The sequence below is a fragment of the Melopsittacus undulatus genome, chromosome 9, assembly GCF_012275295.1.
Source record: "Melopsittacus undulatus isolate bMelUnd1 chromosome 9, bMelUnd1.mat.Z, whole genome shotgun sequence".
NCBI lineage: Eukaryota > Metazoa > Chordata > Aves > Psittaciformes > Psittaculidae > Melopsittacus > Melopsittacus undulatus.
Window position 1 is genome coordinate 28,545,400 of NC_047535.1, and position 15,063 is coordinate 28,560,462.

Genomic DNA, 15,063 nt, shown 5'->3' on the forward strand with positions numbered 1-15,063 from the left:
GATGATTCTGTTTGATCTTTTCTAGCCATCCAAGCAGCTCAAGTTTTTGTCCCAGACCTTGGTACATTGTATCTGCAAAATCTGTCTCTTGTTTCAAATTCCTCCTTGTCCTACTCTGCAAGCTGCTGTCAAATAACTTCCTGAACTCTCCACTTTATCATTCACCTTTGTCTCAGATACAAAGGCCTTTTATTTCTGTACTACATCACACATAACCTATTTACCTTCACTTTCCAGACCTTCCACCTAGGCCCAACCTTTCAGTACGTGTCAATTCTGAATTTTAAGTCTTAAAGGTCCACTGCCTTTTCTACTAAAGCTGCCTCATTTGGAAGTTAAATGAGAAGGCAACAAAGCGTTTTCATGCCTTAACATATTCTTTTCCCCCTGGTTAAGAGAAGCTTGTTGTAGCTGGCTCTAAAAATGAACTCGTTCTTCTTTTAAAAACTTTCTCAAAATGATTTCTGTGAGATCTCTATCAAGACTTGGCTACGGTTAAGACAACAATGACTACTATGTACTGCACCAACTAGTATAATCTCATATCCTTGTGTTCCTGGATTTCTTCAGAGCAGGAGACTTCTTTGTATTGCATTTATGCAGCACATCACACAAGAGGTTTCTAGGTCATGGTAAAAGTTCCCATGAGTTACTGCACTACTCCATTCCTATTGCATAATTCCACACAGTGACCATGTTGCATTTTTTAACTATGACTAATTTGCTCCTCCCCATCCACCTTCTAGGACGGGAATCAGTTACAGCAGACTATCACAGTACAAAATTCAACATCCTCACATGGTTTTGATCACTGAAGTTCATCAAGTAGATAGCTGATTTGATTAGGGGGAAGGCAGAGGAAGTGGAAGCAGTATTAGGCTCTTCTAATTCACACAACATTTCACAGAGGGAAAAAATCAAAGTCACAAAAATCTATCTTCAAATCACAGCAGCATTCACTTTTTATCTCGTTTGCTTCATACTATGGAACAAGTTTCACTCCTGTAGATGCTAGTCCCTGCTGCTTCTGCCTTTTCCCAGACACATGCATATACCCTGCTTTTTCCCACACAAACTAAAAGAAAGAATTGTCTTAAAAAGCAAAAGAAACACACACAGTAAGTCCAGTGTTTAACTAAGGAACACTTTCCAGTGATACAGAGAACCATCACATGATAAGCAGCATCTGGTAGTGCTTTTAGACAGATATAAATAATGAGACACATAGCACTTCAGTGCTGAATTTGAAGGTTGGGATATGCCTTGGCTTTCTTCAACTCAAAGGAGGAACAAATGACAACACATAAAACTGGAACAAGACACAGTATTGAAGGGAAAGTTTCAGCAGCTGCCAATTTCCTCCACTTCTACATAAATTGGTCCCCTCGATGCTAAAACTTAAATTTCACAAGAGAAAATATGAGCGAAAAAAGTATACATTCAAGTTGCATTTGAAGCCACAATTTCTCTTTACAGCTGTGTGAAATTTTATTTTTTCTTCACTGTACTATATAAAACTATCACAAGCAATTTTAAAGCTATCCTTCTAATGACATTTTATATTTATATATCAAGGATGAAAGTTACCTGCAAGCTATTATTAAGCAAGTCAAAGTCACTGTATCGCCTCACGATCTGTAAGACAGAAAGACAAAAGTTCAGGAAACATCATTATTTCTCCCATTAGCATTTTATCTTCAAAAATCCCATTACAGAAAAGTAATCCCTAGTTATACTCATCTTCTTTAAATCATTTTTGTACAAATTCATAACTGCTGGATTAATGTCATGTTGCCAGAGAACAAAGAAGGGTTTTAATCACATCTTGACCAGAATGAAAATGCATTTTTAAACATTATTTTAAAACAGATTAAAGAAAATATTTGTGAGCCAAGTTTTCTGCAAACAAAACATTTTTGCCATATGAGTTGCAAGAATTTTTGACTGTCATCTTCATTAGTTGGTCACATATCAACAAGGTCTGTGATTTTAGCACTAAGAAAGGCAAACTGGCATTTAAGACTTAAAAATGATGGTTGTAACACACAGTAGTAATCCATAAACATTTTTCCTGGAATATTCACAACAGCAGCAGAAACAGCCTCCTGTAGCTGGCAACAATACTGGTTTTCTCTTAGTTTTTGACCAAAAGTATTTAAGCGCTTCATATTCTCAATTCCAAACCAAAAATTCCCTCTCCAGCTCAAACTTAAAAAGCAAGCAAGACAGTTTTCAAACTCTTCCTAAAAAGGCATCCTGGTTCCATGAAGCATAGTTTAGGAAATTACCTGCCAGCTGTTTTCTGCTGAAACTCCTCTCTGAACACGGATGATGTATTCCTAATAAAAGAAAAAAATTATTAGAAATGAGAACTAAAAAGCTTAAGAAAGCTCTTAGGCATTTCTCCAAATATGAGCACTATCCAACTAGGAAACACTCAGAAACAGAACATTCAGATAGAGGTTTTAAGCAGGGTTTGCTCATACCCATCACCAGTAGTTGTCTCCCTCTGCCCCCCAGAGTAGAAGACAAAGAGAGGTCCAAGAGCCTGTAGATCTGTGAAGCACCTGAACAGTTTAATTTAATTAAGAAAAAAGATATATTGAACATACTCACCAAACATCTACCAACAACAGCTGAAATACTCACTCCACCTTCAGGTGAAGAACTCTCCTCACTTTCAACATCTAACAAGTACCCCTCAGGAATTACTGCTACCATCATAACAGAATGCCAGTGAATGCCCACAACTGCTCAATCTCTGATTATTTTTGTACAAGAAAGGTTACCACAAAAGCTCTGGAGTATGCTTGAGTTACTAGAATGTATCAGTTTCTGATTATAACAATTCTTCATTTATAGTGCATGCTTAATGTTAATTATTTATACATTAACTATGCAGATACATTTAAATCTCAGTGAACCACTTTTACATTTGAATTTGGATTAATAATTCTCCTGCCACAATTACATTCATAAAGCACAATTCTTTTCAGACTCTTCATTCCAGTCACCACTGTACCTTTCATAGACTAATACCTGGTCAATCCAGCAACATCATTATTTGAGATTTATCTAATTATCTCAAGAATAGATGTCATGTATTTTTTACAGCTCTCAGACAGACTTCAAGGAAGCTGTGATTTTGTTTAGACCTGCTCTGTTTATGTTTGAAAACAGTTCTAAAAACACTTTTGACATTTCAAAAATCATAAACAAGGCAAGTCCTTTTTCCAGAAGGCCTACAATGTCCATGTTAGATATGGTTTAATTAGCAAGGGAATAAAACTAATCTGGGCTAAATGTAGTAACAGATACTTCCTTTACCATTTGCACACACAAGGCTCTATAAATGCAGCTCTTTTTAAAGTCTTATTACACAGATAATCCCATGGCCACACCATTTACATTGGAAAACATGAAGAGAGCTAAAAGGTAAGGTGCCTGAGAAAATGCAACTCCCAACACTGAAGTGAGCTGGAGAGTGCCCAGAGTGAGAAGAGGGGAAGAAGGCATGAAAGAACCTCTGCTTTTAGTAGCAGTCTGATGTTGCAGAAGAGGCTCATATCCCCATGATTTTTATGCATATTCATATTCTTTGCTATCTTGACTGCAGGAATGGGACCCACCACCGGTGCTCAAAGTACCACTAAATCCTCCCAGGTTCCTCCCCAAACACGCTCAGTGGCACTGCACACCTGCAGCTACAAGATCCACAGTGAAGACTGGAAACTCCAAACCAAACACCAATTCAAGCTACAGCTCACATGGTACATGTGGAAAGCTCTTTGCACTTGTGCCAGGCAACACGTTGAGTACCCACTCAGTTATTGCCTGCAGTGCAGCAAGCATCACATGATAAATCATTTGTTATTCAGCCCAGATGACTTCACTCACCCTGGCACAAACTTTCTACCGTATTTTATGTGAAGGGCTGAATGATTTTTCAATGTCAAATGCCACCTCATCTTCTTAAATTTCTTCTATCAACAGAAGTCTTGCACAAAAAGGACAGATCAGAGCATTATGTACATTTTTTCAGACATTAAAATTAATGCTTCATTCCAAATTATTATGAACAGCCAATAATGACATAACAAATACACAAAGGCATTTCCAGCACCTCAGAGTTGTAGAATCAGAGTGGTTTGGGTTGGAAAAGACTTTAAACATCATCTAGTTCCAAGCCCCCTGCCATAGGCAAGTCCCACTAGACCAGGCTGCTGAAAGCCTTGAGTCTATATATATATCAAATTTGTCCATTCTGTAACAATAACTCTATCTGGCATGTATCTGCATATCAGTTAGATAGTTCAATCAACTATTTGATCCATGAGGAATTATAAATTCAACTTCACAGTTAAATATCCACTACAGGTATTAATTAATAACTTCTTTCAGGTACTGTGAAGCATCTTGTGATTTTGGAAGTTGCCTTCAGAACCACACAGAACCAATCTTCCTCTTTCAAATGAACTGAAATTAAAAGCTTGTACACTGAAAAACATAAAAATACCCCTGGATGCAAAGAAAGTGGGGCACATCACAAAATCCCTCCACAGAATTAAATTCCCATTTAACATTTACCACCATGAAAAGTAAGTAGTGTAAATCAAGAATTAGACCTATTCCAGACAAGAGGCAAAGGCAACACTTACTAGACAACATTACCTTGTGTGTTCAACCTTAACTAATCCAGAATTTATTTACTGGAATTTCCTCCCAATGCACATAGCTGCTCAGGCAAAAACCTATTCCAGTTTCTAAAATTCATTTCAAATATCCTTTATTATCAACAGATGTCAAATACCTGTAACAATTTTGAACCATCTAAAACAAATTCAAGACTCATAAGCATGAAACCAAAAGTGATTTTAAACTCTTTATATCACAGAATCATAGAGTAGTTTGGGTTGGCAGGGACCCCCAAAGGTCCTAGCAGCTTAGTTGGAAATGATGGAAATCCAAGATATCACAAACCAAAATACATATCTATTACACTGGAATTAAAGCATCTGTTTGCAGAAAGTCAGCCTGGCAGCACCCTCCATATTCCTTTCTCTTCCCCATTTTAAATTATAATTTAGGTATTTTCCTGCAAAACAAGAAGCCCAAATCCTCATAAATAGTAACAAAAATCCAGAGAGCTGATTGCAAATGCAACCAGTGGAAAAACTGAGCAACAGAAACCAATTAAAGGGACACCTGGAAACCCAGATTCACCACTAATGTGGCTTTTCCTGTTCCGTGATCGCTGCTGCATTTTGGGAAGTAGGAAGAGGCTACTCCACACACAGCCAAAAAATTGCAGCAACTGCTTATACAGCAAGTCTCAAAGGAACATTGGCTGTTTCTCTGAAAAACCACATCAGTGATGATTCACCATGCTCAATCATTCATCTTTTCTATGCTTTTCTAAGAAGCAGATTATTGCTCAATCCCTGGTAGCATTTGTTCTTTATACAGTGAATAACCTTTTCTATTGCACCCCGAGAGAATGCTTTTGGGCAGGCAGAACTCATAAATTCATTAGACAACAATCAAAGCATCTTATTGCATACAATCACTCTGATTGATAACAACAGTTGTCTCTTCTGGAGAGCCTCGTGATAACCAATTTGGGGCTCAGAGCTCATTCTCACGGTAAAAATAGCCCACAGATCTGGTCCACAACTATTGTTTTCCATGCATATTCAAGCATTTGCTCATCCAGTTCTGCTTTGGCACCCTAAAGCACTAATTGAGCCCCTTCTTTAAGTCATGGGGTTTGCAACCTGAAAGAAGAGAGAACATCACTCTTCAGATGTGGTTGTTAGTTCTGTCTGTACAGAAAAGCTAAGTTCCCCCCAACACTATCTCCATCTGCACTGACTAGAACAAAGAATTAGCCACCTTGGCACTACGCTGTCAATGGAACTTCTGTTGTATTGGTTTTCTGGGATTTTTTTCCTCCCCAAAATTGATAATGAGATTGAAAGTCAAAGAATAGCTACAGCAGAAAAGCCATAATAAGAAATACAACCCCACTGCCAATATCTGCCATAGCTGCACATAATCAGCAAACCACAATGTGCTCAGTTTTAGTGAGAAGTTGATGCTTCCTATTGCTTCCACACAGCAACCAGCTTGTCTTGTGATTATAATTAGCACTGCTGATATATGCTTCCCATAGGACCAAAGAAGAGCTTTCAACTCCTCAAGGAAAAAGCCTAAATGCACAAAAGCTTTTATTACTCTGCCAAATTCTGTTTTGCTTAAGGAAAAAAAATACCTGAATTAGAATGATTTTCTTATGAGACAGCCTGATTTGATAGTGGTACTGAGCCTGTGCCTGTGGGAAATAAACACAAGTATAAGGAAAACCGATAGGAACGCTCAGAATCAGTCCTGATTATCTGCATCATCTAACTCAGGAAAATATAGAATCATAGAACAGTTAGGATTGGAAAGGACCTTAAGATCATCCAGTTCCAACCCCCCTGCCATGGGCAGGGACACCTCACACTAAACCATATCACCCAAGGCTTCATCCAACCTGGCCTTGAACACTGCCAGGAATGGAGCATTCACAACTTTCCTGGGCAACCCATTCCAGTGCCTCACCACCCTCACAGTAAAGAATTTCTTTCTTATATCCAATCTAAACTTCTTCCGTTTAAGTTTGAACCCATTATCCTTGTCCCGTCACTACAGTCCCTAATGAGTAGTCCTTCCTCAGCATCCCTGTAGGCCCCCTTCAGATACTGGAAGGCTGCTATGAGGTCTCCACGCAGCCTTCTCTTCTCCAGGCTGAACAGCCCCAACTTTCTCAGCCTGTCTTCATACGGGAGGTGCTCCAGTCCCCTGATCATCCTCGTGGCCTCCTCTGGACTTGTTCCAACAGTTCTGTGTCCTTTTTATGCTGAGGACACCAGAACTGCACACAATACTCCAAGTGAGGTCTCACGAGAGCAGAGTTGAGGGGCAGGATGCCCTCCTTTGACCTGCTGGTCACGCTCCTCTTAATGCAGCCCAGAATACGGTTGGCTTTCTGGGCTGTGAGTGCACACTGAAGCCAGCTCATGTTCAATTTCTTTTCGGCCAACACCCCCAAGTCCTTCTCCACAGGGTTGCTCTGAATCTCTTCTCTGCCCAACCTGTAGCTGTGCCTGGGATTGCTCTGACCCCAGTGTAGGACCTTGCACTTGTCATGGTTAAACTTCCTAAGGCTGGCATCAGCCCTGAGGGACGCCACTCACTACTGTTTTCCAGATGGACACTGAGCCATTGACCACAACTCTTTGCTTGTGCCCATCCAGCCGGTTCTTTATCCACCGAATGGTCCATCTATCAAACTCATCTCTCCCCAATTTAGAGACAAGGATGTCGTGTGGGACAGTGTCGAACACTTTGCACAAGTCCAGGTAGATGACGTCAACTGCTCTCCCACTGTCCATCATTTCTCTAGCCCCATCACAGAAGGCCACCAAATTGGTCAGGCAGAATTTCCCCCTAGTAAAGCCATGCTGGCTGTCACCAAGCACCTAATTTTCCACGTACCTTAGCATACCTTCCAGGAGAATCTGCTCCCAAATTTTGCCAAGCACAGAGGTGAGACTGACTGGTCTGTAATTCCCTGGGTCATCCATTTTCCCCTTCTTGAAAATGGAGGTTATATTTCCCTTTTTCCAGTCATCAGGAACTTCACCTGACTGCCATGATTTTTCAAATATGATAGCCAGTGGCTTTGCAACTTTATTCACCAGCTCCTTCAGGACCCGTGGATGGATTTCATCAGGTCCCATGGACTTGGGTACATTCAGGTTCTTAAGATGGTCTCAAACCAGACCCTCTCGTACAGTGGGCCCAAGGTCTTCATTCTCACAGTCTCTGCGTCTGCCTTCCAAGACTCGGGTGGTGTGGTTGGAGCATTTGCCAGTAAAAACTGAGGCAAAGAAGTCATTAAGAACCTCAGCTGTCTCCAACCCAGGGTAGCCAGTTCTCCCAATAGCTTCTGGAGAGGGCTCACGTTGTCCCTAATCTGTCTTTTGTTTGCAATGTAAATATATATTATAATGAAAAAGGCTTCAGAAGCGGCTACCAGAGTACACTCCTGCTGAAAACTTCATAGATCAACAGCCCAGCTCACTGAGGTCTAGGTTAACTACACTAATGCAGAAATTCTCATGGCATCTTTCACTCCTACATGAATGGCTCAAAATCTTTCCTACGCTGAGTTTACTGAACACCTTTAAAGGAGCCACAACACCTGCTAGTTGGTAAAGAAGGTCTCAGCTTGCAGGAGAGAGACAACTTCCTGCTACTGATTTGGTCCACAGGCAGCAAACTCATTTGCAGCAGCTACATAGGAACCACCAACCATACAGGCCATAAAAGCATCCCCAAGACAAACACATCTAGATTCCCACACAGGTCAGCTCTGTACATCCACTGCTCTTCCTATCAATACTGCCAAGCCAGATCCTGTCACAACCTTGACATTCCAGTAGCAGCTCAATATTTATATCTAAAGATGTCAAGCAAAGCAGTTTTACCTATGGGAGCATTTCCTTGTTGTTCCAATTAGTCAGGAAAGCGGAGCAGGGAAAGCTGCACTGTCATATCCTAAAATCTTCTTCCTACCACTACAGAGGCTGCAGAGAGTCTCTGAAAAACTATTCTACAAATATCCCCGTGGGTCGGTAACAGCCACGCTGCATTTTCCAGCCCTTTGCCAGTAAGAGTTTCACAATCACTGATTGGGATTAACGTTATCCTGAATTTACCCATTTTCATGCAGAGCCAACATTTACGTGCTTATTTTCCCCCAGGATTAGTCCCTGGTATTCCAGCACTTGTGAAAACATCAGCACCAGCAGCTCAGAGCTGCTCAGATAATTTTGTTAACATTCCTAGGTGAAAGTTACCCAACAAAGCACGTCCAAATGTTTAACAATTGCTGTTTATCATCTTTCCTAGTTTTGAAACAGAAAGGAAATGGGAAAGAAAGGCTTTTAGTGGTAAAACAGGAAAGAACAAGTGGTGAATTTAGAGATTCATATAATAAAACATAGAGAGTCTTGCCAATATCGGGTAATACATTCTGTTTTCCTTAGAAAATACTCTCTAAATTTCTGGCTCAGGATAGTCAGCCTGTTTTTCCACAGATTTCTGCTGTTCATCTGTTTAATCCAACAGGCTTGAAAAGCCAACTATTATAAAGAGCCAGGTCACCTTCAGGTCACATCAACAAAAAGTTTGAAAGGGCTTTATTTTATAAGCTTTAAAGGGAGGAAAGCCTAATTAAGCATGAATACAATCCCTGCTTAAGTAGGCTGGACTGGAACCATTTCTAGTAAGAAGCTCTTTTAAATGTTTATTTAGAAAATCTACCATGTGAAAGGTAGCAACAAAACGAGGAAAGCTGCTCAGACCCAGGGACCTCTTTGCTACAGGGCACAGTAGTTACTGGCTATTGCACAACCTGCCATTAAGCCCATCTGAGGTATGAGCAGCCACAGAAGTGTTTACCTATGTTTTAAACAATACACATGTTTGTCTGGAGACATTATAGGGTTCCACACACGCTGCAGGAATGAGTAAGCCATTCAGTAAGTGAAAGTTATGAAACAGGACAACTGCAGAGGAAAACAGGACACACACTTGCATGTAATGAAGCTTACTGAATCAGAAAAGCTCTGGAGAGACACAGCAGAAATCACAGCTTCTCAGTAGCCTGAGCCACCATGGCCTTCACCAGGAGAGCAAAATACTCAGTATTCTTCAGGTAATACTCAGTAGCCAACAAAAACATTCTAATTGCACTGCAATGGATTTACTAGGATATGATACTAATACTTTGACTGCAATCTTTGCAGGAGCTACAGATGCAACATTAATTTAGTAGGCTCACTAGTGGAAGCTGTAAGATTAGGCTATCTAAAATTAGGTGTGATGAAACAGCTTTTTTGACCTCAGCTGGAGGGAGGTGGTCAAACTTGCTAAGTCCAGTGGAAGGACTGCATTTGCAAAACCTCAAACAAGTGAACTCAAATAGTTCCCTGTTCTAGAGCCACCTCTAAAAGTAACTTTAGGATAACCACCCCCCACAAAGGGAAGGCAACTTTGCAGAGATTTAATTCCTTATGAAGCTTTTAAAATAAACCCCACAGTTCTAGAAACACATGGCTTCAGTTTTGTATCACAGAACAGTAGAGGAGAAATCTAAATGCTTTATTTGACATTTTTCTAATCTAAAAGCTGTGTCAACATTTATCATTGGAAAAGGAAAAACCCTTAAAGTACATTATGAGAGGGATTTATTTCAGCTGTTCATTTCCAAATGCCTTTAAGACAACAATGTACTGCAGCAAAATTGGCTGTTTCACTGCTTCAATCACAACATGAAATAGGTGAAAAAGGAAAATCACTTCAGGAAAGAACTAAGGAATGCTCAGAAGTATATTATAACTTGCTAGTGGGTTTACTGCTCTAAACTGCTCTGTACTGTATGTGCAGATGTGCAGTTCTTATTAAAGAATGTGTCTAGATTATTGGGATAGAAAATAGCATCCTATTTTAAGGCTCAGAAAGAAAGCCACTTAAAAATAGCAAATACAAAACATAGCAACATGAAGCAAGTTTAATAACCAAAATTTATTAAAGCTTTAGTGCTGAAAATGCCTCTGCTGTCAGAACACATTTGGCCTTAAGATGAGACACCTGGAAATGGTTTAATATATTGGATGTAACTCCACTCCTGTTGAGTTCAAGGAATGCAAAGGCAACAAACCAACTTCATTTGGTTGGTACACACACCTACCAAGAGCACTGAACTGTGCCTGTGAAAGGCGCCCAACACACTCCTGTAGTTACAGTTGCTCCTGGATGTTATATTTACTCTCTCTTCTCATGCAGTGCTCGTGACTGAAGCATATAGCAGGAGACAAAATGAAGCTGACAGGGTTTGCTAATGAATTTTAAATCTATTAAGTGGGGTACCATTGAAATGTGCCTGCAATACAGATTTATTTGGCTTTCAGAATGAAAAGGACTCCATAAACATCATACTATAGAATTATTTGCATGTAAGTGCACATACTGTATGTAAGTGGACATGGAACTGTTGGAACAAGTCCAGAGGAGGGCCACAAGGATGATCAAGGGGACTGGAGAACCTCCTGTATGAAGACAGGCTGAGAAAGTTGGGGCTGTTCAGCCTGGAGAAGAGAAGGCTGCGTGGAGACCTCAGAGCAGCCTTCCAGTATCTGAAAGGGGCCTATAGGGATGCTGGGGAGGGACTCTTCATTAGGGACTGTAGTGACAGGACAAGGGGTATTGGGTTAAAACTTAAACAGGGGAGGTTTAGACTGGATGTAAGAAAGAAATTCTTTACTGTGAGGGTGGTGAGGCACTGGAATGGGTTGCCCAAGGAAGCTGTGAACGCTCCATCCCTGGCAGTGTTCAAGGCCAAGTTGGACAGAGCCTTGGGTGATATGGTTTAGTGTGAGGTGTCCCTACCCATGGCAGGGGGGTTGGAACTAGATGATCTTAAGGTCCTTTCCAACCCTAACTATTCTATGATTCTATATCAGCAAAACTCAGGTTGCTTGTAACACACTTAACACCAGGGAAACAACTTCTGTGAATAAGAAAAGGCACCATTTTCATCTTCAGTTGTCACTGGAAATAAATACACAAAAAAAAACTTAAGCCGACAATTTGTTGCAGCATAAAAGCATGGAGATGATGCCCCATCCAAGGTGTATGAAACAAATTCTGAGCTCCTTGACTTGAAAGAAACATGAAGAGCTTGTGAAAATGCTATCAGAAAATGCTGCAGTTGATTCCCAACAACCAAAAAACTACACTTACTGGGGGGTTGACATGATCTTACTAAGCAAAAAATACAAGCCCTCAAAGTACACTGTAAGTAGTAGCTTTGTCCTGTGTTAGGTTTCTGGAGGTTTCAGGTAAGTACAGAGGAGCATCTGGGTTTTGGTTTCAGTTCTGTTTTTTAGTTGTACCTTCATCCTCAGGAAACAGAAACTCAGCCTCTGCCAAGTACAGCCCTTGACTCAATGCTATGAAGTTTACACTTACTCAGGCTGATGTATTAAATTTAAATGAACAGAAGTTGCTTAGAACAATAGACAAGCAAACTATTCATCTGACACAAGCTTTAGTCTTTTGTGTAGTATTTCACCACGTCTACAGAGCTTTTCCTGAAATTCTTCACCTTTTCCTTAGCTGGTTATTCAGAAGACTGGCTCTTTCCAGCACCCACAGAGAGTTTACACTATTACTAGTTCAGTTGCCATGTTAAACCTGCACCTAACCTTGGCCTAAATAATGTTTTTATGAGTGCTTTTATAAGCAATGTTCTACAGGAAAAATAATTACAAGTTTAAAAGCAATTCTTGCCATACTAAGCAGCATTATAAAATCTTAATACATACTGCTGACAAAAGAATAGATAATTTATTCATGGAAGCCTTTGAATTTCAGCTTTAGAACAAGTCTGGCATGTGAAGACCTAGTTCTCCAAACATTAGTTTGGGATGAAGCATTGTACAGATCCGTATCTTTTGAAGGTACCTCTTTGAGGCAGGATGTAGAACAAACCCAAAAAGCATTCAGTTAATGACAAAAATACTTCCTTACATCTATATGTAATGAAGTAAAACACAGCCTTAATGCCCCACAAAAGCACTTTGACCCTTATTTCTTAGAGAGGCTCCATTTACACTCCTCTTCACACACAAGCATCTATTTGTGTGGCTTATTTAAACCAGGAAAGTTCAAACAAGGGACAGCATCACCCACCAATAAAGAAATTATTCAGATGCCAGGGACATAAGATGAAGTGTCCAAAGCAAAATAGTCGGCTTACATCAAGTAAGAATCTCAGTCTGTTAATGGCTTCCTGTATTTTGTTATCCCACACTGCCTCTATATAAACCATCTGTGCTACACACTTCAAGCCATCTTTCAACTATCAACAGGGCTTCTGCAGTAAAACAAACAATTACTAATAGATGTATCTTAGAGACAGATTTGAAATCAAAAGGCACAGTGCTCCAGCATTCTGGTATTAACAAAAGATCAGAACAGATCAGTAGAAAGTCTTTCCTGAACATCTGTTAATAAGAGAATACAGAGATGAAAGGTGGGAGGGGAAGCAGCATTTGCTATCACACTCACCCAGATAAGCAACACACAGAGTCTGGACTGAAAAACTACTTCCAAGTGCTCATTCTAAAAGAATTTTGTGCCCTTTATTTTTTTTTTAAACAAAATAATGCAAAACAAAGGGAAGTGCACAAAAAGCTATTGTAATTTGCACTGGCAAAAAAAAACCCACAACAAAGTAATAAGGCATGATGGAAACAAGTTAATGAAACTATGATCTGTACAGCTAACTGAGGAGTGTTTGAAGCTACACAGCTTCTCACAGGGCTTGGCACGTGTACCCCTCAGCTCCTGAAACAGGTAAAAAGTACCAGGCTTGCCAGAAAATAAACCTCGTAAGTTCTATGTGTTACAGGACCTGCAAGGAGAGCCAGAGCATGCTTGATTCACAAGATCCTCCAGTCAATTTCTCACACATAACTTCTGTTCAGAGGAAAGCTGGAACATTAGTTAACATGAGTGCCTCACACAGAAAACACCTCTTAAGTGTGGATTACACATAGGAAGAGTATTTAATAAGACAGTTTACAGATGAGCTATATATCCTGTGGTGAATCTGCAATTATTGTCATTCAGGTTAACAGTATTCACCAGATGGAAGGAACCAGGAAGAGAGATAAACAACGCAGGAATGGGAGCTGTGTGAGGGGCAGAACACCCTCTCTCCGTTTCAAACATGCTTCCTGCTCTCATACCTGCTGCTGAAGTACCCCTGGCCAGCTTTAGCCCAGCATTCCTGCTGTCAGCTAAAGCAGTAATCAGAAGTGACAGCCAGTTCTCTCTCTGATTCATGCCAGTGCTTGGTCATACCATAAGGAAACCTAGTTTTTAAAGTAAGAAATAACTGCAAACAGAAGATGATGACATTCGGACTGTTACTGCGTGCTGGAACACTGAACGACTCTTATGTAGGCAGTGTGTGTGCAAGACATCCCAAAAGATTAATTTCTGACATAAAAGTCACTCAGGGCTTGGTCTATGGAGTGTCATCACTCCCTACAACAAAGGCTGAGGGGCTGTACCCCGTTGTGTCTCTGCAGCTTTACAGCCCCCACCATAGTCACACAACACGACCCGATGGCAAACGTAGTCCCTCCAGACCTAACTTCATCACAGCTACCGAAACCAGCAACCGGAGCCCATTTCTGCCCCCGACACTCAAACAGACCCCAAAGTAAAGCAGCGATTACAATTCATGCAAGCACAAGGCCTCCCTCGGAGGGGGACAACCCGGAGCCCACTGCCTGCACCCCGACGTGCCGGAGCCAGCACCGAGAGCCGCGGCAGGCTGCGGAGGGACAAGCCGCCTCTCGGAGAGGAGGAGCCCGACAAGCCCCGGCTAGAGGCAGGGGACCAGGCAACGGCGGCACCGCCACGTCCGAGGCCGGGGCTCTCCGGGGGTGAGACCCCGGAGCGCAGGTCTCAGCCCTAGCCCCACACCGGCTGTCCCGGGCCCCAGCGCACCCATCCGCAGCTGCCCCAGGCCCTGCTCCCGCTCCCCTCGGCCTCGCTCCTGCCGCAGGCTCCCGCCCAGCCCCGATCCCCCCGCGCCCGAGCACCCCCTTCCCCGCGTCCCCCGGTACCCGTTACCTCACCTCGCCCTCCCACCATCCCCGATACAGGCCGCTCCCGCCGCCCCCCCGCCGAGCCCTGCGGCCCGGCCTGCCCGCTCACCGTGTGGGAGTGCAAGCTCTGGCTCGCCTCGATCTGCGCTGTCAGTGGCACCGTGTCGTCCAGCAGCACCTTACCGGCCGGCGGCTTCTCCATGAAGGCCATAGCGCGGAGAGAGGCACGGGAGCCCGGCGCCGCCAACCTGCTTCCCGGGGCAGCTGCCTGCGCGGCCGCCGCTGTCAACACGGCAGCGCCGAGACAACGCCGCCGGGCCTTAGCGCC

General features: G+C 42.0%; 1 protein-coding gene across 5 annotated transcripts in view; it reads right to left on the bottom strand.

Moving 5' to 3' along the window:
• The window catches only part of PXK (PX domain containing serine/threonine kinase like), a 38,051-nt gene extending 22,988 nt beyond the window's left edge, over positions 1 to 15,063 (bottom strand). For 2 of the 5 annotated variants that reach the window (XM_034066538.1, XM_034066537.1), the window contains exons 1-3: positions 14,845 to 15,063; positions 2,289 to 2,339; positions 1,588 to 1,635 (exon numbers count right to left, since the gene is read on the bottom strand). In XM_034066538.1, coding sequence (XP_033922429.1) covers positions 1,588 to 1,635; positions 2,289 to 2,339; positions 14,845 to 14,946 — 201 coding nt within the window. In that variant the 5' untranslated portion in view covers positions 14,947 to 15,063. Of the gene's footprint in view, positions 1 to 1,587; positions 1,636 to 2,288; positions 2,340 to 2,616; positions 3,431 to 6,271; positions 6,294 to 14,844 lie in introns of those variants that run through there. The other 3 variants (XM_013129132.3, XM_013129133.3, XM_031049211.2) reach the window with 3 other exon arrangements.